The sequence below is a fragment of the Durio zibethinus genome, chromosome 5 (genome assembly GCF_047325235.1).
Source record: "Durio zibethinus cultivar Kanyao isolate XHJ-2024 chromosome 5, ASM4732523v1, whole genome shotgun sequence".
NCBI classification, from domain to species: domain Eukaryota; kingdom Viridiplantae; phylum Streptophyta; class Magnoliopsida; order Malvales; family Malvaceae; genus Durio; species Durio zibethinus.
Window position 1 is genome coordinate 31,901,013 of NC_143166.1, and position 25,449 is coordinate 31,926,461.

The 25,449-nt window shown below is 32.0% G+C and overlaps 3 protein-coding genes and 1 pseudogene across 8 annotated transcripts; all 4 read left to right on the forward strand.

Moving 5' to 3' along the window:
- The first annotated feature begins 3,518 nt into the window (after nucleotides 1-3,518).
- On the forward strand, nucleotides 3,519-8,034 carry LOC111281657 (pentatricopeptide repeat-containing protein At4g33990 pseudogene; annotated as a pseudogene).
- A 489-nt stretch (nucleotides 8,035-8,523) lies between these two features.
- LOC111282310 (uncharacterized) lies at nucleotides 8,524-9,527 on the forward strand. The gene is made up of 2 exons (XM_022870339.2): nucleotides 8,524-9,025; nucleotides 9,123-9,527. Exons 1-2 carry the CDS (start codon nucleotides 8,647-8,649, stop codon nucleotides 9,212-9,214), a joined length of 471 nt encoding a protein of 156 aa, XP_022726074.1. The 5' UTR covers nucleotides 8,524-8,646; the 3' UTR covers nucleotides 9,215-9,527.
- Nucleotides 9,528-10,926: 1,399 nt separating this feature from the next.
- Nucleotides 10,927-16,627, forward strand: LOC111282559 (cold-regulated protein 27-like). 6 transcript variants are annotated; one of them, XM_089761159.1, is made up of 6 exons: nucleotides 11,559-11,700; nucleotides 12,472-13,739; nucleotides 13,928-14,107; nucleotides 14,200-14,491; nucleotides 15,720-15,832; nucleotides 15,945-16,627. In XM_089761159.1, the coding sequence occupies exons 2-6, from the start codon at nucleotides 13,701-13,703 to the stop codon at nucleotides 16,092-16,094; spliced, it is 774 nt and encodes a 257-aa protein (XP_089617285.1). In that variant the 5' UTR covers nucleotides 11,559-11,700; nucleotides 12,472-13,700; the 3' UTR covers nucleotides 16,095-16,627. The 6 variants fall into 6 exon arrangements, with proteins under 6 accessions (XP_089617283.1, XP_022726420.1, XP_089617285.1 ...); XM_022870689.2 differs by having other exon boundaries at nucleotides 11,563-11,700; nucleotides 12,938-13,739; XM_089761161.1 differs by having other exon boundaries at nucleotides 11,588-11,700; nucleotides 13,649-13,739.
- Nucleotides 16,628-18,362: 1,735 nt separating this feature from the next.
- On the forward strand, nucleotides 18,363-20,974 carry LOC111283096 (ferredoxin--nitrite reductase, chloroplastic-like). Its single transcript, XM_022871500.2, has 4 exons — nucleotides 18,363-18,848; nucleotides 19,173-19,527; nucleotides 19,629-19,917; nucleotides 20,043-20,974. Exons 1-4 carry the CDS (start codon nucleotides 18,479-18,481, stop codon nucleotides 20,781-20,783), a joined length of 1,755 nt encoding a protein of 584 aa, XP_022727235.2. The 5' UTR covers nucleotides 18,363-18,478; the 3' UTR covers nucleotides 20,784-20,974.
- The last annotated feature ends 4,475 nt before the right edge of the window (nucleotides 20,975-25,449 follow it).

Below are 25,449 nucleotides of genomic sequence, written 5' to 3' on the forward strand. Positions count from 1 at the left end.
AGTGTCGCCTCGACACGGGTCGATATTTAAGGAGCTTCTCCGATTTTAGTGGATTTAATTGTAATTTTCTTTACCATTGTTTGTTCTTTTTTATTTTGTATTATAATTGTTACGTGGAGGCCTGTTAGCCGCGGAATCGCTGAACGTGGACCAGTAGAAATGTGATTGAAACTTTGATGTGACATCTGGCCAATGGGAAAGAGAAAGATGGGATATTCAGAGCCGTCAGATCTCCTTTCCGTCAAGGTGATGAAATTTGTACGATCGCGTGAGATAAAGCATATTTTACATGATTTTCATTTTCTTCCTTTTTCTTTTATTGCTAATTTATTAAATTATTATCTTGAAAATTAGTAAAATAAAGTTCAAAATTTTTGAAGAAAAATCATATTTTGTCACATAACTTATAATTAAACACACTTATGGTATATAATAAAATAATATTATCGACCCATGCATAAAATTACTACATTGTAGTATAACAAAATGAGATGTATTTTGCAAACTTGTTGATTTTATTCTCGAGTTTTGCAAATTAGCATAAATTTCAATAATTTTTTTATATACGATTATAGTTTTATATAATAATATACATTATCAATAAGTGATTGATTTAATTGATTAAAATTTATTTTTTTTATAAAAAAATTTTGAGTTCAAGTTTTATTGATAATTATTTATTGAGATTATTTCGAATATACGACTTGCAATAACCTATTTTAGGTTATCAGATATGACACATTTTATTTTCATTTAAAAAATTGAACAACTTATCTATTTTAAATTTTTTCTTACAAAAAAAATAATATGTATTAAATAGATTTTATAACTATGGTACGATATAATATAGCTGGTATGACTCTTGTGTAATTGTGTACAAATTTCACTTTATTCGTACATATTTGATTATAATGTACCAAAAATACATATTTACTTAAACCCTAATCTAATTTATATTTGAATAATAAAAATTTAAATTATGATAATTTTAAATAATAAATAAATAAATTTTTTTGGATGTGGTGAGTAATGTCATTTAACCTAATAGTGAAAAGCTTTTTTTATAGCACTAAATCATGCATCTAAATATGTTTTTACGTACTTAATTAATAACCTTTTTCAATCTTAAATTTACAATATTCTTTGAAAGAGTTCAACCAAAATTTTTTATGTTGGATTTAACAAAATTATAAAAATGATTTTTTTATAATTTTTTAAAGAGTTCAAATTTAAATAACAAAAAAATATATATTTTGACCACTTGAATTAATCGTTTAGTAATATATATGCATATAAATCTAAAAAAATGAATTCCAATGGAATATATAGGTTTCATGACCATTAGACTTAACAATTCGTATTTTTGTATTATATTTTATATCATGTTTGACATGTATAATTACATAAATTATTAAAATATAAACATAACATGAATTATAAAATGTATTTAAATCTTAAATACGAACATAACACATTTAACATACATATTACATGTGATACAATATGATTAATACGTGTGTAATTTATTCGTTTAAAAATGATACGAATAAATATAAATAAAATAGATATATATGAATAAACACGACTAATATGAATATATATGAATAGATACAACTAATACGTATATATATAAAAATATAATTAAAATAATAAATAACTATAAATTATCTATTATTTATAATTTATTAAAGTTGACACATTAATAATATAAAAAGTACTTAAATATTAAAAAATAAAAAAATTTAATACTCATTTAATATGTATTTAATATATTTATATTTTAATTTTAATTTATATTACATAACTATATTAATTTTTAGTATAATTTAAAATAATAAATTATTAGAAATTAAAGAATAAAATAATATATAGGACTAATATTAACATTAATATTATATTTATATTATTAATAAAAAATAATTTTATAATAATTACTAAATGAGTGTCATAATTAAATATTTAAAATATTTTTATATGATATTAAATAGTTAATTAATATCATAATTAAAAAATTAAAAATTAAAATATTTTTTATATGTTTATATTAAATTCAAATAAAAATAAAAAGCGTATTAAACATTTTAAACATATTAAACGTATATTTATAGGATAATATTAAATTAAATATATTATTTATATTATGTTACATGTTTAAATAAGTCAACATATATAAATTACAGATTATATCATATTAAAATTCGTATCGATATAAATAACTACGAAATAATTTTTTTAAAAATATATGTAAATTTTATTATGTTATTTTTATATTATATTATTATATCATATTCAAAATTATCTACCATCAACTATTTACAAATTTTTAAAAAGGTAAAATTATTAATATACACATTTTATACATAATTACCCCATCACAAATCAACTGATGAGATGGATCATCAGACACGGGGTGAGTCACATCAAGAACGGTGGCCGTGGATAATAGAACCAAACCAATTAGGAGGATAGGCCGCACCTGCAGTGAAAGAGGAGGGGCTCCGCCGCAGCACGTGGCTGCACAAGATTCCTTCGTATACGCACACCATATTGTATGACGGTGGGCTCGTACATAGGCAATCCTATTCTCCACAACCACAATCGAACCTTCATTTCGTCATTTCTACGTCCTCTTCTACCATTTTTTTTAATAATAATCATTTGTATTTAGTATATGTACTAGTATAGGAAAATTATACCAGTATTTTGAGGAAAAAAAAGCTGACTCCGTTTGGTGTAAGTTTTAATTTTTATTTATTTTGAAATTTTTATAAAAAATTGGCCAAAAAAATGTTTAAGATACGGAACTTAAATTTGGAATATTCCTTTTTTAATGATTTTGATTTGTAGACTTAAGATATTAATAAAATGTGGCATATTCCTTATTCCACTAAGCGAAGTCTCAATACAACCATCAATTTCTGTCTTTCTCGTTTGTCATCAGATCCCATGGTGTCCAAAAAGTTGGTGCAACAATCAGAAGGGTCTCATATGCCATGACTAATGTTCTTTCTTCTTTGTTCCTAATTTGTCTTTCTTCTGTCGGACTTTTCGGAATTTTATTCAATTGGATTCTTAATTTGGGATTAATTAAATAATGCAAGTATTAACTTTAACTTTATTTCATTCCAAATAATTATTAAGTAAAAATTTTCATATCATTTAGCACAATATTTTTTGGATCTAATATATAATAAAACTTAATTAAACGAATAGACCGTCAATTTCGAACTCTTTTCAATTAAAAATTTTAAAATTTAAAATTCAATTTAAATTCAATTAAATTATAAATATTAATATGTATAATTCATTTATATATTAAAAATTAAAAAAATTAATTAAATTAGTAAGTATTTCAAGTTAATTCGAATCCAAGTAGCTTTTATTATAAGTCTTTTCAAGATCAACCTTAACTCATCTAGCCCAAGCCAAAGCACCCTTCCTCTCCATCAACAAAAGACTTATACCCTTCCACCCTGGAATTTACACGGATTTCCAACATACCCTACAATAAAAAGTACATGTATGTTCAGGTACAATTATCCAAATAATTTCTTCTTGAATTATTTTTTTTCTTGCTTTGTTTAAAGTCAATTTAGAACTAGGGGCGTGAACTTGAGAGATTTTATTTATGCTTTTGCATTTACTGTAACGATAACTTATACCTTACTTCATTCTTGGAATATATATTTTCTTGAGATAGATTAGAGAAAATGAGGATGCAACTTACTTTAAGAACTAGAGAAAACTTTTGTTGATTCTGTTTAATTTCACCACTTCGGATTTACAAACCTCTATAACTTGAATTTTGTAAATTGGATCTGAGAGTGAGTCTTGGAATCTATATTGGGACTTTGGGTTACTGTTCTATACTAATTAGATATAAATTTTTTTTTTCATAATGATTTTCGATACTGTTGTCTTGGTTTTCACTTGAGTTATTTGATCAGATATTGCCCTTGATCGCGTGGACATCTACTGGTCTTTTGTGTTTACTGTTTAGAAATTGTTAGAGTTAGGCCATGTTTTGTATTCAAATTTCTTTCCCAATTTGCAGTGTGCCTTATGCATTATCTATTTTACTCAAATTGGACTATTCAAATCCTGCAACCAATTGCACATTGCTAAGCTTCTTCGTGCCCTTGTTGTGGTTTCGGGGAATGCTCAAAGCATCTTTATCTGCATCAAACTTGTTAATGTTTATGCTTACCTTTACAATGTCTCGTTCTCACGTCACACTTTCGATCATATCCCCATCAAAGATGTCTCTGCCTGGAATTTGATGGTTTCTGCTTATGTACACAGTGGTCTTTTTCTGGAAGCTGTACCTCTGGCCTTAGACCAGATTTCTACACTTTTCCTACCATGTAAAGGCTTTTAAAAATCCATTTGATGGAATGAGGATTGATTGCTTGGTAGTTGGTACTAAAATTGGGTTTTGAGTGGGATGTTTGTTAGAAAAAATAAATAATAGAAGATAAACAATAAAAAAAAAATTTTGGCTTTGAAGTGGGAAAAATATTTTCTTAAAGGTAATTATGCTTTTACGATACAACAAAATTTTAAACTCTCCAATTAGAAGCAATGAAAATAATTTTACTAAAAGATTTATTTATAATGAATGAACATATATAAATTTTTATTTAGATGGTTATAGCATTTTATATAATCATAACATTTATGAATAATAATTTATTTATATTCAGATAGTTATGACAATTTATCATATGATAATTATTTTTATTCAAACATAATCATTTAAAACATTGAATAAAATTAATATAAAAATTAATTTTATTCATCAATAATTAAATCTTTCTATCTAATGTGAGATGCATCATATTTTAAATTACCAACAATCCCTCACTAGTTTGGAATATTGGTGCTTAATTTTTATTTTTCACACAAATAAATATTATAAATACAAAAAGTTATCTCTCGATTTAAACTTTCAATTAGTATATATATTTAGAATTCTAATGAAGTTGATAGTGTCCGTAAATTAAACATCAATTCTTAGTGTTAAAATTGAAGATATAACATATATAATACTTATTCATTTTTTTGTAAGAGATTTATAATCGCTTTTAGTATTATTATGTCTATGTACTTATTTTATTCAAAAATATTTACATGAGAGACTCCAATTTTTTTTGTTGAAGTGGTATCACTTTTATATTTATATAGGTAGAGTTCCCATTATGTCTCCCTTGTTTTGGACATTTAAAATTCCATTAAAAGTATAAAAACTCATAATTATAATAGTTTGATATTTTCTTTTTAAACAAGCATCTCTTTAATCTCTTACCTTTTGTAAACAAATTTCATCAATTATAGTAACACAACAGGAACATTTATATTCTAAATTCTTGACTTTATTTGTCTTACTTGTTTTGGCCATCAAACACAAATTGAATTGTACCTTAAATTTTTTTTCTTTATGATTGTTCACAATAAATTTTTTTCATAGAAACCATGCGACAATTTGCCTATTCTATATATAACCAAGACATGATTATTAAATAATCGATCATTCTATTAGAATCTAATTTAATTCAATACTTTATAACAAGTGATAATTCTTTTGATGCATATCAATTCATGTCTTTCTCTTTTATGTTTTCAGGCTATTTTTCATCCTAGTCTTTATAAGTATCGATTTTTCAAATAAATAAAATACAATTCATTAAATTTAATTATGGAGTTAATTTCAGTATATGCATAAATTTATGTAATGTAATCAATATTTTGCATATTGTGCTTTGACTTTATACACTAATGAAATAAATTGTTAACGTGTTTATCTTATTCAGTCAATATTTTTACTAGCAATTATACAAAAAATAAAATACATACCTATAATGAAGATTTTCATGAAAATTAACATTTTGATCCATAGAAACATTAATCATTGGACACCTTGAGCCTCTTTTAATTTTGATCTCCAATTCATGCCAATTTTTTTTCCTTATATCTTTCTTATACGAAATATAAATTTCTTATAATTACCTTTAAATTCTTAGAAAAAATAAATATGAGAAGATAAATAATGGAAAAGAAATTTGACTTTGAGCCATGAAAAACATTTTCTTAAAAGTAATTATGCTTTTAGGATACAATAAAGCTTTAAACTCTCCAATCAGAGTCAGTAAAAATATATATACTTAAAGATTTATTTATAATGAATGAACAGATATAAATTTTTATTCAGATGATTGTAACCTTATGTATAATCATGATTTTTATGAATAATAATTTATTTATATATAAATAGTTATGATGATTTGTCATATGATAATTATTTATGTTCAAATATAATTACTTAAAATATGAATAAAATTAATAAAAAAAATTAATTTTATTCATCAATAATTAAATCTTTTTATCTAATGTAGGAAACACCACGTTCTAAACTACCAACAATGTCTTTGTTATTGCTTGCTTGATCCATATGTATACTTAGTTCGGAAATGTAGGCTTTGCATGTAAACTATTTGATGACATGCCAGTACGAGATATGGGTTCTTGGAATGCAACGATTTCGGGATACTGTCAAAATGGTAATGCTGCAAAGGCATTAGATGTTCTGAATGAGATGAGATTGGAAGGGTTAACGATGGATTCAGTTACTATAGTTAGCATTCTTCCTTTTGTGCACAATTAGATGATATTTTAAATGGAATGTGATTCATTTAGATGCTGTAAAACGTGAGTCGAAATTTGACTTATTTGTGTCTAATGCTTTGATTAACATGTACGCCAAATCTGGTAAATTGGAGCATGCAGAGAAGGTTTTTGATCACATGGTGGTAAGGGATGTGCTCTCCTGGAACTCGTAATTGCTGCCTATAAGCAGCATGATGATCCAAATAGAGCACTAGCTTTATTCTAAAACATGCAACTGATTGGAACTAGTCCTGATTATCTTACACTGGTGAGTTTATCTTCTATTGTTGCTCAATTAAGTGATTCTCAGTGTGGTAAGTCCGTCCATGAATTTCTCATGAGGAGAGGCTGGATTCTGAAAGGTATCGTATCTTGAAATTCAGTGGTGTACATGTATGCTAAATTGGGCGTTATGGTTTCTGCTCGTGCAGTTTTTGAAGCCCTCCCAGTTAAAGATGTGGTATCTTGGAACACTCTGATCACTGGTTATCCTCAAAATGATTTAGCAAGTGAGGCAATTGAAGCATATGGCGTGATGCAAGAGTAAAAGGAGATAACACCAAACCAAGGACTTGGGTAAGCATTCTACCTGCTTTTTCTAATGTAGGATCCTTGCAACAAGGGATGAGAGTTCATGGGCAATTGATTAAGAACTCTCTCTATTTGGATATCTTTGTGGTTACCTGCCTCATTGACATGTATGGGAAATGTGCTAAATTAGATGATGCTATGTCCTTGTTCTTTGAAGTGCCCAAAATGACTTCTGTCCCCTGGAATGCCATAATATCTTGTCATGGATTTCATGGACATGCCGAGCAAGCTCTGAAGCTACTTAGGAAAATGTCGAGTAGGGGGGCGAAGCCAAACCACATAACTTTTGTATTCAGGTTTGGTTGAAGAGGGTCAATGATGCTTTCATGTGATGCAGGAAGAGTATGGGATTGAGCCTATTTTGAAGCATTATGGCTTCATGGTAGATTTGTTTGGTCGAGTTGGGCATCAAGAAATGGCATATAATTTTATAAAAAACATGCCAGTAAAGCCTGATGCATCAGTTTGGGGTGCCCTCCGTGGTGCTTGTAGAATAAATGGAAACATTAACTTGTGTGCCTTTGCTTCAGGCCGCTTGTTTGAAGTGGACTCAGAGAATGTTGGATACCATGTTCTGTTGTCAAACATCTATGCAAATATTGGGAAATGGGAGGGAGAAGATGAAGTAAGAGCGGTGGCTAGAGAATAGAGATAGGGGATTGTGGAAGACTTCTGGATGGATCTCATCGAGGTGAATAACAAGGTTGAATGCTTCTCAGCATGAATGATGTTTCCATTGAAATCAGCATTCCATGAGTAAAGGTTGTTTTCTTGCAAACTGATTTGGCGACAAATTTTTTTAATAAAAAAGTTCATCATTTTTGCTATTCTAACTTTCCAAGTCTAACTGCCATGCTTTCTTTCTTTCTTTCTTTTCTTGGCATCGTCTCTTGCTTGAGCACCGACCAAGGTGCCAGCTTGGTAGAAATGTCAAGGTCCATTTGCCTATCTGGACCAAGCGTCAAGCCAACATGGAAACACAAAAAAGGGCATATATACAGTTGACTTTATGGTCTGCCATGCTAAACCCAGCCTTCCACACGAAACCGAAATTTGTAAACAATTCAAAAACTAAATATTGATGGACAGCTTTACTTACATGAATTTTGAACGATTTGAGTGGACCCCACATGAATGATTGGGGTGGACCCCAATAATTTAATGATTTTATAAATATAACGCCCCTAAATTAATATAAATTAAACAAAATCCCCCAACATAAATAAAAAAATATTACTGCATAACTTTTTATATATTATATATATACTGAAGTACACGCACCCGAAGAAAAGACGTACCAAGAGAAACGTTTCGAATCTCCCTCCTCCCTCGCCACGATCCCGAAAACCCTAGCCTCCCGGATACAGCTTCTTGCTGCGGCGACTGAACCCAATGTCGAGACGCTACGCGCCTCCGCCACCTCCTCCTCCCTCACTACCACGCCCTTTGTACAAGCAGCGTTCATGGTCTCCTGATGCGGAGCGAGACGAGGCGTGGCTCAAGCGGAAGGAGAGTTATGGCGCGGGGCTCCGCCGTAGCCAGAGCTTCACGAACGATGATTTGAAAGAGCTCAAAGGCTGTATAGAGTTAGGTTTCGGGTTCGAACCGGACTCACCTGAATTGGACCCGAGATTATCCGATACTTTACCCGCTTTGCCTTTTTATTGCGCCGTTAATCGTCAATATAGCGGTAGATTGTCGAGGTCTTCGTCCACGTCCTCGATTGGGTCTTTCAGTGACGCTGGTAGCACTAGCACAATAATTGATCCAGGTAAATTTTAGTATTAAAGTAATTTTCTTATTAAATTCAATCAAATCACGTTGGCGTCGGGGTTCTTAACCGTTTGATTTGAATTTTTGGGTTATAGGCGACGATCCGGAGACAGTTAAGACTAAGTTGCGGCAATGGGCTCAGGTGGTGGCATGTTCGGTGCAGCAATTTTCAGGGGAACCAAATTGATTGCGGCTTCATTTGGACGGTGAGATTGGCCAGTGAAATTAAAAACACTAATAAAAGTTATCGCAGAGGTAGTTGTGATTGAAAAAAAAAAAAATTCGTACTTGTAATTAAAATAATTATTTTTCATGAAAAATTTATGTTAAATGTATTTTATTAGAGTTGATGGTTTAATTTAATTCATGATGTGATAAGTCAATCGCATATTTGATGCGACTCATTTATTTTCTTTGGCTAGTTCTGTATAGAGTCGCCTTACAGTATTTGATGTAGTAATTAAATTTATTTAATATAACTTTAATTTTCTATTGTAATACAGGATTGGGATTTGACTGTAATATAAATTTTGATGGTGGGTTTATGTTTTGAATTTATTTTCTTACCATTCCAAGCAATGCAACAACAAAAAATTGCCGGTTTTTTTTATCATGTTTTCTTTGAAGTTTTAACCAGAATGTTCATCAAACAATTGACTCACTAAGGTCAATTTTTTTTTTGCTTTGAAAGGGATCTTGCATGTCCTTCCTCTATTGTGCATATTTTGAAGAGTTATTGACGAAAAAATTTTAAATTTAAATTTTGTTGATAATTATTTATTGGATTATTTTAATACATAATTTATAATTATTTATTTTAGATTATTAAATATGATATATTTTGTTTTGATTTAAGAGATTAAATAGTTTATATATTTACTTTCAAATTTTTTCTACAAAAAAATATATATATGTTTCGAGGAGTTACAGTTTACCGGCTCCTCTTAAGACAAGATGGAATCCTTGGTTCCTTGAGAATTATGTGCATATTGTTCTCTATGACGTCATGGTTTAATTTTCTTTTATTTTAAATGAAGCTATTCTTGTTTGGCTGGTCAGAAAAAAAAAGTCAATTTTATCTTCCAAAGGTAATGACACGTAGAAAAATAGGTCAAGGGTCTCAAAATATTGTATTTTAAAATTAAGAAGGAAATAAAGGTTTCTTATAAAAATTTGACAACGAAAATGTAGCTAAACGCTTGGTTGTCAGTTACCAAGTTATGAAGCTCTCCTTATATTTTTTTTCTGTTAAAAATTATAGGTATTAAAATTTAAATGATTTTAATAATTTTTTATAAAAAAAATAAGTATTAAATTTTAAAATTTTCCAATGAATTCATGTTTTCTTTGTTTTTTTCAAAACGAAAAAAATGAGATATCTCTATTTTGGATAAAATTGCTATTTATTATCCTCGGTGGGTGGTGTTGGAGTTGAGTAATCCATCGATTTAATCAATTTAATTTTAAAAAATTAATAATTAATTTAATTAATTTTTATTTAATAAATAATTAAATTGATCAAATATTTTTAAATAATTAATCATAATCGAATAAATTAAAATCGATTCAATTAATTTGGTTAAAAAATTAATTAATTAATTATTTTTTTATTATAAATAATTATTTAATTATAAATTTAATTTAATAAAATTTAAATTCAAATATCATTCAAAATAAATTATTAAAAATTTTAATAATTTTAATAATATTTTACAAAAAATAAATAAAAATATTTACATTAATTTTTTTATATTTATCGATTTTAAAAATAAAAATTTAATTAAATTAATTAATTTAATTAATTTAAAAAATTAATTATAATCAGAATCAAATAAATCAAATTGATTCAATGAAATTCAATTAACTTCAATTGATTTAATCTATTCAAACCGGATTTTACTGCCCAGGTGGTGCTCCCTCCCTTCTTAATGTTCACTTATGTTGAAAGGGACATCATGAGACCGAGCTCCTTCACTGGTGAATCTCGATAATTTTTTATGAAAATAAATTTTGAGATTATATTAAATCGATTTGAAAAATACGCCTAGACCTTTAAAATCGTTCAGAAAAATATTAAATTCGGGCAAAATCTGAAGTATCTGACCGTAATTAGAAAAAAATTAACTCTACGCGAGTGGCAACAAATTCCTAACCTTGCAAAAAAGCCGCGTGCAGGCAAAGTGCACAGAAATACTAACAGCTGGTGAAGCCCAGTTGCGAGACACCGAATATTCAAATCTGCATTTATTCTTTTGGTTTGTGGAGACGGAAAGCGAGCAAACAGCGTCAGACAGAAAAACAAATATCTGGTTGACATTGGCCGAAGATATTATCACTCCAGATGACGTGGCATCATCTGACGGTATTGACAGGTGTAAAAGCTTCGCCATGTGGAGCCTTTATTGGCCCCAACGACTCAACACCACCGCCTCTCACTCGATTGTCTCTGCTAAATTGAAGGAATAATTTTCTTTTTCTGTTAAAACAATTTTCACGTTTTTGTTCGATTTGAAAGGAAAAAGAAAAACAATGGGAGATAATCTCCGGCGAAATCTTACTCCGTCTTCGGATCCTCAGGCTTGTTCAAGTGAGTTGACTCGGACGAGCTCGGACTTCTCTGGCTCTGGTGTAACCATTGAGAGCTTCAGAGATCCTACTGCAAATTCAAGACCGGTAATTTCCCTTTCTAATTTAACTTTCACTTTTTTTATTTGAATTATGGCTTTTCATGTGTTATTCTTCATCTATAAATTTTAGATTTTAGTTTTTAGTAATATGATAATTTGAGAATATGTTTTGACTGCAGAACAAATTGTTCATTTTTTTTAATAATGAAGTATCTGTTTTCAGTTAGAAAATCAAATTCGGGAAAAATAGGGAGAAGAGGAGATCTCTTCATTGAAGAAGAAGTTGCAGTGAATATGATTTTTTACATTTTTACTTTTCAGTGATCAGGTTTTGTTGTTAAAATTGAAGATTATAATTAAAGCATTTTAATAAGCTTTCTGTTTGTTCATCTATTTCTTTTTTGGAATAGGCAGTCACAGTCTTTGAGTTCTTTTGAATTGCTTTAAGTTTTGGAATTTAATGATCTTTAACTGAGAATCTCAGTTTTCATAATGCTTAATAATTTGGTTTGATTCACTGTTCTGAAGTAGAGAAATGGAAATTCACAGTAAAATTATAATTAATTTCTTTATTTAGCGCCAATTAACTTCTGGTTGTTTGAATCAATTGTTTAATGGGGGAATCAGTGGTTTAGTACTACAATATCTTGTAGTTTTATATAGATGTTTCTTTGTTTTACCATGAATCTTGCTCTTAGAAGGTCAATCATAGAGCAAAAGTTTTGATGTGTCATATGCTCATACTTGAGATATTTGTGGTGATCAAAATTGTTAGAAGCAAATCCTACTGAAATGACTAGGAGAATTCTGTCCTCAGCGTTAATGAAATATGTGATGCTGATAATCTCAAAGAATTGCCGGCAAAGCAAACGGGATGAGCTTAAAACAGGGATTTTCTGTCAGGCTGTGATTTCTAGCACACCAAATAGAGCCTAAGAGAACATAGCAACCCTTCGTCCCATCTACTGCATGCTGGAAATATGATGATATTGATAATCGAGGTGGCTTACTTTGTTAATTTGGATTTCATTTTTCTTTTTCTTTCTAAAAGAATATTTAATTTTTAATTATTTAATAGTGGTAGCAGGTTTTAAAGTTCTATTTTTTTATTTTATTAAGATAGAATTGGCTAGATTTTTGTTCGATATTGGTCACTGCTAGTTTCTGTATATATTATAATCCATCGTCCTGTTCTTTTTTGTTTTGGTGACTTCTTTAAAGAGAAATCTTAATTTTACATTATACATTTACCTTTGGACAAGTATCTCATCTTTTCTTAACAGGTATGCAACTAAAATTGTAGATTGAGAACAAGGATTAGGTGGATGATCTGGAATATTCCACATTCTTGTTATATGATATTAATCTTGAAGATATACTGAGGTTAAGATGCAAGATTTTTGGGAAACTAGCCTATATGTCATTCTCTTAGCCCAAGGCTAAGCATTTGGATTCAAAATGTGTATTAAGACACCCTTAGTGGAAGAAGAGACTGTTCAGTTCAATTGAGTGATTATTAAATTTGTTTTACTTGATTTATCTCCTATCAAATCCCTCCCCCCTTGCTATTTATATGAATCATTATGTTGTTATGGGGATATGCTGTTTTCCCTTTTGAGAAAGATAAAGTATGTACTTGTTGTTTATGGCCATTGGGATCTAGTTCCCTCTAGATTTACAGCATGCTCTGGTTCCCTCTATTTAAGTACAAAGCCTCCATTTCCCTAATTAATTTAGTGTAGGATGGAATTCTGCTGGAGGTGATCAGGTTCCCCATTCAATGCCTCAAAAATGTCTTGTTCATTCTTTGATTGTTATCAATATATTTCTCATGACCAGCTTTAAGTGTTTAGTCATGTCCAACTTGCTTATGTAGTTTTTAGTACTGCAATCCCTGATTCCTTTGGTTAGTATAGCAATTTCCTCTTGCACTAGCTAGTCTTCCAACCTAGGCTTAAGTTCAGCACCTTTACTATCTGTTTGCCTATAATAAGATCTATCCGAGAAATCCAAAAAGGTGGGGACGATTTGGTAGAATCTGGCAGAATGATCCTTTGGCTACTTGAAGTCACTGTGGATTGGATGGTAAGTTACAGATGTCCTCTTGCTGTAGGAAACTCCTTTTTCTTTGTTAGTTAGTCTTATGTAAGTGGTTAAATTTTTTCCCCTGCAATACATGGTTTTCAATTTTTCTCTTTATTGTTAGAGCTCTCTTGTCCTCGTGTGTTCAGCTTTAATCTTTTCCTTTGTGATTTTAATTTTTAACTTAGCAGGGTCAAACTATGGTTTGGACAAATGAGAAGCATAACTTATATCTTGATTTCTTAGAAGCATCATTTGTTAAGCAGTTGCATTGTTCTACAAGTTTGTGTGGCCTTCACCCACAAGGGGAAATGTGGGAACCATATCCAACCCCAGAACTGCCAGCCGAAGGACAAAATTCTTCTCATCAGGTCAGAGACTTAATCTGCTTATCATCTTCTCCATAAGGTGTTATCTCAATTAATTGCCTTGCTTCAATAAGTTATCTTGATTATCTTTTCAGTTTTCGGTTCTACTAGATGGCGGCTGCCAGAAGATAAACTATAAGAGCAATGACCCTTTGTTGGACAGCACTGCTGATTCTTGTGATATCCTGGGAAGTCCATGGTTATATCATTTTACAATTGCAGGGAAAAGCAGCTCAGAAACATTTCCTGTTTCAAGAGAAACTGTGGTTCCCAATGATGAAATCTGCTTGAGAAGTAATACGAACCTCTCTTGCAAATCAGCAAGAAGTTCAAAGCAGCATCCCATATTTCATTCCTGCAATCACAGCTTAGGTAGCTGCACCAGTGGTAAATATAATCAATCCTCAATCTGCTAGCATGTTTTCCTCTTCATTTTTTTCTTTATTCACATTTGCGATGAGTTTCCCTATTCTGATCTAACTCGTGGATACTTTTAACCTATGCATTGTACTTTCACATGAACATGCACCATTTTCCTGGAGATTTATGCAAACAAACATGTTTTCTTCTCCTGATATTCTTTTGATGGAAATGTTTCATGAATGAGCCTTTACGGCTATGTGACTGGTTTAACACTGGTGAAGGCCTGTCAGTTTGGGCTCTCTCTCTCTGTGTCTAAACTTCACATGATTGGTGCAAGCTACTTGATCTTTCTAAAGTAAAGTCTTATGAATAGTTGCCATCGTACTGCAAGGCATCCAAATTTTACATTGAATGCACAGCTTTTTGATATCTGCTTGGATTTTTGTTGTTTGTTACTACTAGAGATAATGATGAATACTGGAGAAGGACTTGCAGAGTATGTTATTTTTTGGAGTAGAATGAATCGGATGAAGTGCTGGTTTGGCTGGGCAGCACAATCGGTGGGGACTGGGGAGACCCACCACACCAAACCCCAGTTTCTCACTGGACCCTATCCAAGCAGACTTGAAGTGGAGAGATGCCATGTGGGGAATTGTGTTTCAGTAAGCTGAAAGGGACATAATGAATTGACCAGTTTTGCAGTACTAAGTTGAATGGAAAATTTTATAAAATGGTCTTCAGAGGAGTCCTCTTTATCTACTAAGAGCTGGGCAACAACATCTCCATAAGTTCAACTTATAGGGAGGATATTGAGCCTATACAAGAAAAGCCAGGATATATATGAAGTGTTTAGTAAAAGCAGCACCTACCTAGATTATTAGATGGTTTGGTCATCTCTTAAAATGTTTTGTTAAATAAGAATTATTAGATTGAGATCACATGAGTTGAAGTGCTAAAAAAGATTTGGAGTTTGTGAGAAAATCATGCAAGGGACTTGTGATTAAGCATTTCTAATTCCTTGTACAGTAGCCAGTACCTGTTGGCTATTCCTTTATTTTTGATATATTTTTTCTTGTTTTCTGTGACTTCAGAATTTCTCACCATCTGGATACTTTTTCTTTGCTAGTTTTTGAGAGAACTTGTTTTATATTCTTTTGTTTGCCCCGAGAGAAAATTTTCAACATTCTTTTTTGGGTTAATGTGGATTGGTGGCTGTATTTTTTGTTTAACGAAAGTATTTGGTCTTTTATAGAGGTCTCAGATCAGAATTTTGTGGAAGAAGGCCAAGGAGAAAAGACCAGCTGTGTGTCTGGGACAAAACGCTTGAAGATGATGGCAATGCTTGATTCTTCAAACAACAGTCAAGTAATGTTAAAATTTAACTTTATGTCTGCCACTTCTTCACAAGATCTACGTTATTTGAGATAATGTTTTTTGTTGGAATCTCACTTTTATTATCCATGAAACTCTTGTTCAGGTTGTGCCACATGGAAAATTACCTACGGTAGATGACTCAATCATGAGTAATGCATCTGCAAAAAGAGGGAAAAAGAAATTGCTGTCGGAGCACCCTGAGAGCTTCTCCTGCCCAAAGTCTGACATACATTACTTTCTAAGGGAGAGTTAGATGGCTACTTCGAACCAAAATCACTGATACATGTTTGCCTCAAGATAGGAGACAAATTCAGCCGGTTTGCACCCAGTGCCTGTTCAAAGAAGAATGCTGGGAGAGAATGCAGTACCAAGAGTTGATTTCTGGTGATCGTTTTGCTAATGGCTATACTACTTGGTGGGCACGGCATGGTGATTGTGCAGTCAGAAGATATGGAATAGATTTAAGGCGGACTTTTTGTGTTCTTATTCCTCTTTGTTTATGAATCTGCAAGCATTTCATTTTGCTTATAACTAAAATTGCATGCTAACTAACTTCTGTGGGGTATCTGAACTGGTTGGCTATCAGGGATCTGTTTGTACTTCAGATAGGCACAATGAATAGATGTAGAAGATGCGGAATGCAATTTACATCTGATAGGCGATAGCAGGGGTGGTGTTTAGGAGTTATCGGTGATGTAAATCCTGGGTTTCTAACCTGTATTTTTCTCCACATTTATCATAGTTCCAATTATTTTTGAGGTAATACATATAAATTCAGAATCTTGATGACATGTTGTAAATGTAAAGACAATATAATCTTAATTTTGCCTAAAAGCAATTGAAATTCCTATGCCGGTTTGCTCCAAGTATTTCTTATCTTGAATTTAGCTGGGGTCCAGCTCGAGGGTAAACCATTTAAAGCTGGGGTCCTGGTGATTAGTGATCCTTAACGTCTTTTTTGTGCCCTTGAAGATAAAGTTAATAAGGGGAATCTTTGAAGAATGATCCTTCTTATCTCCTTTGGGTTTTTAAAATATTCGTATAACATGCAGTTTCCTAGTATATGGACATTGGACAACAATCATAGAAAGACAAATGTAAAATGTTGAATGAGAGAAAAGGAAATATGGGCCCAAAAGCAGGAAAGCCGAAGCCAGTGAAAGGTTGAAGTGCAAATCATTTGTGGTGTGGTTGGATTCGTTAAAAGAGGGGAAGGATTGTTTGACTTTAATCCACATTTTTTTTTCTATTGAAACCAAAAAAGAAAGATAGGTCTGAACTAGTGGCGGCGATTGAAGCTAGTGACTCTTGGCTCATTTTAAAGGTCAAAATAAACTTTCCCTTCGCCCATTCGAAACGAAATGAGTGGGTCATCTTTAGTTATTTTGTCCGTACATATGCAACTTTTTCCAATTTATTTTCCCATTTTTTATGTTAATATATCTTTGGGTAAGAAAAAAAATCAAAGGGTTTGCTTCATTTCATGTCATGTAAGAATGGAGAAGAAAATCTGGTGGAACGGTGAGATTACTGTTACTTTTGCAGTTAAATAATTAGTCTATATGTGATTTTTTTAATATATATATTTTTAAATAACCTATTTTAATATTCTAATGTCAGAAGTTAAATGGACAATTAATCAAATTCGTGAAAACAAAATTCATTTTTGGCTCGGATGAATCTTGGTTATACCTTAATGCGGAAACCATCGGCCGAACCCATCGGCCGTAAGCTGTATGGTTTCCACGGTTCGAATAAGAAACACAAAAGCCAATCAAAAACTTGTAGCAAGATTTTAAACCCATTAATTATTCTATTCCTCAACTCTTTTCTGAAACATATGTACCGAATCCTACATCAATAAAAAAAAGAATGATTTTGAGCTTATAATCATAAGTTTTACCACTAAAGTGTTTTTGATTGAAAATTTAACTTTTTTTCATCTCAAAATACTTATCATATATTAATTTTTACGAAATTTAAAAAAAATGATTTTAATATATTTAATATTAAAATTTAAGTTTTTTTTTTATAAAATTAAAGTTTTATGATTTTTGATATCAAAAAATAAAAAAATCATAAAAAACTTTAAAATATAAAAATATAAAAGTTTCTTCTTTAAATGAAAGAATTAGTACAATAATCGAGTAAGAGAGACTGTTATCAATCTCATATTAATAAAAAAAAAAATTTGGTTTATAAATCAGGAATTTTTTTCACTTAATAAATACTTCTTTTAAACTGAGACCATATATCCCTAATAAAAATTAAAAGAAAAAATGAAAAAGAAAAAAAAAAAGAGAAAATAAAATAAGAAATCGCATCTCGGTAATCCTCATTTCAACTAAATTTAGAAAGATTAAAAAGTTGGGCTAAATTGATAGGAATAGCAGTAGAAGACAAACGAACTGTGATGTTTCTCATCTCCTTCGTCCAATGGACTACGAACTAAACTGACCCTTTGCTCCTTCCAAAAGCCGAAAGTCACCTCTTCACGTCTCTTTAAAGTCCCCTTCTTTCCATTACAAAAATGTCCAAACGCTTCTCTCCCTTCGCTTCACTTTCCGCCACCAGAATTCTTGCTGTTCCAAACTGTTTGCATCTGATCTGTTTCAACTTTTCAAACAGCTATCCCAAATGTCTTCCTTTGCAGTTCGTTTCGTTGCACCGCAAGCATTGCCATCTACTTCCTCTTCCAGGCCTAAAACATGGGTTCTTGCCTCCCCCACGACAGCACTAGCATCAGTTGAGGTTGATGCTGGGAGGTTGGAGCCAAGAGTGGAAGAGAGAGATGGGTACTTTGTGTTGAAAGAGAAGTTTAGAGAAGGCATCAACCCTCAGGAGAAAGTAAAGATTGAGAAAGACCCCATGAAGCTTTTCATCGAAGGAGGGATTGAAGAACTTGCTAAGATGTCATTTGAGGAAATTGATAAGGCTAAGGATACAAAGGATGATATTGATGTCAGACTTAAGTGGCTTGGTTTGTTCCATCGTAGGAAGCATCAGTGTAAGTTTAACTACGTCTCTATTGTTTCATTTGGATTTTGGTTTTTAAGCTGAATTTTCTTAGATGTTCTTTTTTGACGTTCGGTCAGATCGGTTCCTTATAACTTCTAATTCTCTGTTTTTCTAACAACTACAAGAAAGAGTTAAAACTGACTACAAATTCCTCTTTCTCGTCTTATTATGAGATTTCAAGTAAATATTAACCAGGGAATTGGGAGATTTACATGATTCTTATGATTAAATTTACAGGACATAATATTGCTGTGATTTTACAAAATTGAGGTATAATTTTGTTGTTGAAATTTTCTTCTATTATTGGTGGCAGATGGTAGATTTATGATGAGACTGAAGTTACCAAATGGTGTAACGACAAGTGCCCAAACACGATATCTAGCTAGTGTGATAAGGAAATATGGGAAGGATGGGTGTGCTGATGTGACGACCAGACAAAACTGGCAAATTCGGGGAGTGGTGCTGCCTGATGTGCCAGAAATACTCAAGGGTCTAGAAGGAGTCGGCTTGACAAGTCTGCAGAGTGGCATGGACAATGTGAGAAACCCTGTTGGCAGTCCTCTTGCTGGCATTGACCAAGAAGAGATTGTCGATACTCGTCCTTACACCAACTTGTTATCCCAATTCATTACCGCCAATTCCCGTGGCAATCCAACCATCTCTAACTTGTAAGTTTCTAAACACAGCCATGATTCCAGGAAACTATGTTTCTGTCATTTATTGAGAAAATATTGTTTCTGATTTTGGACATTATGTTTCGTTTGAACAGGCCAAGGAAGTGGAATGTTTGTGTTGTGGGGTCTCATGATCTTTATGAACATCCCCATATCAACGATCTTGCTTACATGCCTGCCACAAAAGATGGACGATTTGGATTCAACTTGCTGGTAGGTGGGTTCTTTAGTCCCAAGAGATGTGAAGAGGCCATTCCTCTTGATGCTTGGGTCTCAGCGGATGATGTGATCCCAGTGTGCAAAGCTGTGCTGGAAGCCTACAGGGATCTTGGCTTCAGGGGCAATAGACAGAAGACAAGAATGATGTGGCTGCTTGATGAACTAGTGAGTAACACCCTTTTGCTTAATTATTATGTAGAGAATAAGTTTGCTTTATTTCCTTTTTTTGTTTTTATATTCGATTGTTTCATGGATCCTCTGATCATTTCAAAAAATTTGTTAAAATGCAGGGCATTGAAGTATTCAGATCAGAGATAGTCAAGAGAATGCCTCAAAAAGTGTTAGAGAGAGCATCTTCTGAAGACCTGGTTCAAAAGCAATGGGAAAGGAGAAACTACCTTGGTGTCCATCCGCAGAAACAAGAAGGTTTTAGCTATGTTGGTCTTCACATTCCAGTTGGTCGAGTCCAAGCAGATGACATGGATGAATTAGCTCGGTTAGCTGACAAATATGGCTCAGGCGAACTCAGGCTTACTGTGGAGCAAAACATCATAATTCCAAACGTTGAGAACTCGAAATTAGAAGCCTTGCTTAAAGAGCCTCTACTGAAAGGTAGGTTTTCACCAGAACCAAGTATTCTCATGAAAGGGTTAGTGGCTTGTACTGGAAACCAATTTTGTGGGCAAGCCATTATTGAGACAAAGGCTAGAGCCTTGAAGGTGACTGAGGAGGTGGAACGGCTAGTGTCAGTGACCCGGCCGGTGAGGATGCACTGGACGGGTTGTCCTAATACTTGTGGACAGGTTCAAGTTGCTGATATTGGTTTCATGGGGTGCATGGCAAGGGATGAGAATGGAAAACCTTGTGAAGGGGCAGATATCTTCCTGGGAGGGAGAATTGGAAGTGACTCACATTTGGGAGAAGTATATAAGAAGGCTGTTCCTTGTAAGAACTTGGTACCTGTAGTTGTTGATATTTTGGTGGAACACTTTGGTGCTGTCCCTAGAGAGAGGGAAGAAGGGGAAGATTGATCCAATCAAGTTCATTCATTACTTTTAGATTTTTTTTTTCCAAATTGGAGGATTTAAAAGACACCTGGAGGACTAATTTGGACAACATTGATCAATAGGATGATGAGTTTTGTTTTGTCTGATCATAGTATATAACATTTTGAGCATATGTATCAAAATAAACTTATTGGTAATATATTTTCGGTTGAATACTTGTTTTTTGAATAAATCTTGATCACCCTGTTCTAGGAGCAGATTAAGCTCTTTTCAGTGGAGAGATAGACCTTCAACCCAATATCCAAGGAAGCCATGAGACAATTATTTTCTCCTTCTTTAGGACTTTTACGAGAAAATTGGAAGGAAGAGCCTTTAGTCAGTCATTTATATGGATTCGGATTGGGATATTGCCCTAACTCCCAAGCAAGTCTGTTTCTTTTTTTTTTTTTTGTTAAATGGATTCTTGGTGGGCTTTCTCATTGGGCTAGGATGCAGTACATTACCAGGCCGAGATAAGGCTTCCAAGCAATTCATATGTCCTTACGGGCTCACCGTCAGGATTCCCATCAAATGGTTTCTAAAGGGACTACTAGGAAACAAAAAATAATGATTTTTTTTCTTGTAATCCTTCTTATGATCATTTTCATTTGATTTGAGAATCTACACCTTAATTCTGACAATTATGTCTTAATATGATCTTAGAAAAAATAAGCTACCACTTCACCCATGTTTTATCGTTCTAATAGATGAAACTGGAGCCAGGAAATGTTATAATTTCCCCATCTTATCAGACACTAACAAGTAAAATCACTCGATAACACAAGATTAATGTACATCTTTCCAATAAAAGGGCATAATTCAAGATTAATCTTTTAGTTAAATTCATAAAAAAGTAATGTTAGTAATGTAAAAATGTTGCTGTTAAAAAAGTTCTCAATGACACAAGTTGTAACAGTGTACTTAGGATCAAAAAAAAAAAACCTAAAAATTTGGAAAATAAACCCTGTCAGAAATTTTTGAGAAAGACACAAGAATGGAATTAGATATAGCAACGAATTGGGTTGAGACAAATTTTTATTTATATCGAATTTGATTTGATAATAAAATAATTTTTTTATATTTAAACTTAATTTAATTTGTATATATTTAAATTCGTAATTGATTTAACTTAAAATTAATAAAATATTAATTTTTTAAATATAAAATATTATTTAATATTATTTTTAAATATAAATATATAAATATATAAAAATTTAAATTTAAATAAATATATATACCTAATCAAGATATGACAAGATTGCATAGACTTATCTTATAATATCTATCAGATCGAAACTTGTTGGATATAAATTGGATTGTCAACCTTAAACGGAACCAATCATTTCATATGAGATTATGAATTAGTGAATCCCAAATGAAAGGATGAACTTGTTAACAAACTAAATAGATTTGCGGTATTGATAATGTTGTCGACAAAGACATCTGATTCAGATATTCAACCGGTAACCACCCCACAACTTGCTCCTTTGCTTGATAAGTTAGAATCAAAGAGCTCACAAATTGTCAATTGCATATTAATGAAAGAACAAGACGTGACCAGAAGAAAAAAAATAGCCATTCTCTGGAACTTGAATGTAGTCTACTCTATTGCTGTCCATTGTGACCTTATACAAATGGAAGCCACAAAAAAATGCAACAAGACTCAGTTTACAGTTAAACATTTTTGTAGATCAAGAATTAGCCAGCCTTACTAAGGAATCGATAACGACCCGAAAATGATAAATCAGTAAACCTATTGTCCCCGGCAGCAGCCTCCCTGAAACGATTTCAGATGGCCACATATGTTTTAATCAACCCTCCATTATTATTCATTGTTTGCTACATTTCTCGTTACATCACTATCTTTATTTACTGCATTCTTACGAAATTTCCCAGTATAGATGAAACACCTGGAAAGTTCATTGCCTTCCTGTATCCGACATCAATCCCCCTTAAAGAAAGTAAATGAAAGAAACAAAGATAAGAAAAACCTGATTGAAAAGCATATCTAATTGATGATGATCATAATTGCAACTTCTTAATGCATAATTAACAAGATAATTAATATGTAAACTTTGTTTTGAATGAAAAAAAGCATGATTTGTTGGTGAATTGTTGAACTCTTAATTCTAGTGATAGGCTTAAATTTAATCCAATGTATAAGAAGAAAACCTTTCGTGTTTGAGGCCGCTGCCATTTCAGTGTTAGCTCGTCTGCAATGAGTCGTGGAGATCAGGAGTAAATCCATTTCTTTGTCCTTAGTTACAAGTGACAGCATTTCAAGTGATGGATTAACTTTATTATTTTATTAGTGTTATAACTGATTAAAAATACAAAAAAAAAAAATTGATAAAAAATATTGTACAAAATATTTCAATTTTTAATTATTTTTGGATCAAATTATGAATAGAATAAAATTACATTCTTTAAAAATATGGGTGGTAAATTTGATTTATTATCTTAAATATAATGATAAATTTAAACATTATTTTGCACTTTTTTGTCCAATAAAAAAAATTCTAACTTTGCAAAAGCTAAACGATTACTAATTCAAATAAATAGCCATTGTAAAAGTAGTACTACTACAAGTGTTAACAATATACCATCAGCTTGGCCAACAAGATAATCTCAATATATGTAGTAATCTTATTTCAATATACGATTGCAAAGTGAACTTCCAAATTGGTCCCATAGACAAGAACAATACCAAGAAAAACAGCAAAATCGCATAGGTTGTGTCCTAATGCTATGTTGCAGGGACCAACATGAGGGCCTGTTGTTCCAATGTAATTACATTGCAAAAAAATAAATAAATAACTTGGACACAGAATAGAAATAACCTGGATTTTATCTCTCACTTCCTATCACGATCAAAATTGAAGATGATGGATGGCATGGGGTCAAGCAATGAGGGTGGGTTGGGGTTGAAAGAGTCTCACATTCAGTCGTGATATTATTGATTACCTGCCGTATGTTCCAAAAATGGAATCGGAGGCCAAAGTGAAAAGGGTCACTGCTGGGTTAATTCTTGGTGGATATGGCCATCATTAAGGGTATCTGGAAGCACTTTCTCTTCTGTTTGTTTCTTTTGATAATTCCAGATTTTCTGGATTTTGATTCTCCCCCTACCTATCTTTAATTACCCTTTTTTTTTCTTCATACCCCCCCCCCCTCAGCTTAATTACCCTGCCACACCCCTTTCACCTTTTGCCTCTATTTGAAATTTTGCTCTAGGATGGACCTAAGTCGACATTGGCCATCAATTCATGTTAATTTTACAAAAGCTATATGAGCAAGTGCAATGCATACAAGCTTGTTACGTGGGACAAATAAATTGGAACTAGCAAAGTTGTAACTCGTGCTGATCATGTTCTATGAACGCAAACAATAATCCAGCAAGTCTCATTTTGGGAAACTAATTACGGGAGAAGAGAATCTACTTAGAAAGACGAGTGTGAGAGAGAAAGAAATTCATTGCTTTTTTTTTTTTTAAGTTTTCATTCATAAGCATAGCGTCTGCATCATGTCACAGCTTTGTTTTTGTGGATATTGTGAGCTAGATTTGAGTTGATTAAAGTAGAAGGAAGAGTGCATTTTGGAAATGTTTTTCTCTAGGGAGGGAGGGGGGGGATTTTGTTCAAGTGGTAGGTCACAGTATGGAGAGGAAAAGCTGTACTTATGTTGAAATTATTAAAACTGAGAGGAATAGTTCAGTACCGTCCTGCTCTTGCCTTTCTCTTCAGCAGTCTCAATTGGAAATCTAGTTGAAGATTTTCAATCTCGTACCTATAGTAAGGCTACATGTCCAAAATGTGCTCGAGGTAAACATAGGCATGCATAATTGCAAGCGTGGAGAAAGAGAACAGAAAGAAGAATATGAAGCACTCCCCTGATCTCCTGGATATGATTTTATTTGGCCGTTTGTGATTCGAATTTCTGAATATCTTACACAAAAAGGACCCCAAAGATGATGAATCCATTGAATTGCGTATGCCTATCTGCAGCCGCAAAGTTCTTTGTTATCAATTCATAAAAGCTTTACAGCTTCACCGATATATGTATAATCTATCTATAAGAGTGAACTATCCCTCTCACTTTTAACTTGAAATGGGACATGCACCGGGTAAAGCAATTATACAAGTACCTAAGGAATAATTCAATTTTCCATGGCTGCATGATTGTTCATGTCAAAAGGGATGTTGCAAGATCATGCCTGGTTAAGTTTAGAAAGAAATTTGGATTATTTGTGTCTGATTAGCTAAGCAAATTAAGAATTAGAACAATAGGCTATCTGAGCTTTTGGCCTAAACATGTTTTTGAGTTTGAAGTGCATAAATTTTCTTCAACCTATATATAATTTTAGCTTTTGCCAAAATTCGATGCCCCATTAGTCTTGTACAAGGGTCGGATTATTTGTCTAAACTTAAAAATTCATCTAAATTTTAAGAAAATTTGATAAAAAATTAAAATTTATTAAACGAAATTTTGATTAATTTTTAAATTTGTTTAAATTTCGGACAACAGACAAAATATCTAAATCTTAAATTTGACCCAAATTCACATATATATATATGAAAAATAAAATCATATATATTTTATTAATTAATAAAATATATATGATTTTTATCTTTAACTTGTATATATATGTCAA

Excerpts from the sequence above, each read along its gene's own strand:
- LOC111282310 (XM_022870339.2), top strand. The coding sequence starts at position 8,647 with ATGTCGAGACGCTACGCGCCTCCGCCACCTCCTCCTCCCTCACTACCA. Across the intron at positions 9,026-9,122 it reads TAGCACAATAATTGATCCAG|GCGACGATCCGGAGACAGTT; the intron begins GTAAATTTTAGT and ends TTTGGGTTATAG.
- LOC111282559 (XM_022870685.2), top strand. The coding sequence starts at position 11,557 with ATGGGAGATAATCTCCGGCGAAATCTTACTCCGTCTTCGGATCCTCAG. Across the intron at positions 11,701-13,927 it reads CTACTGCAAATTCAAGACCG|GGTCAAACTATGGTTTGGAC; the intron begins GTAATTTCCCTT and ends TTAACTTAGCAG. Across the intron at positions 15,833-15,944 it reads ATTCTTCAAACAACAGTCAA|GTTGTGCCACATGGAAAATT; the intron begins GTAATGTTAAAA and ends ACTCTTGTTCAG.
- LOC111283096 (XM_022871500.2), top strand. The coding sequence starts at position 18,479 with ATGTCTTCCTTTGCAGTTCGTTTCGTTGCACCGCAAGCATTGCCATCT. Across the intron at positions 19,528-19,628 it reads AATCCAACCATCTCTAACTT|GCCAAGGAAGTGGAATGTTT; the intron begins GTAAGTTTCTAA and ends TCGTTTGAACAG. Across the intron at positions 19,918-20,042 it reads TGTGGCTGCTTGATGAACTA|GGCATTGAAGTATTCAGATC; the intron begins GTGAGTAACACC and ends GTTAAAATGCAG.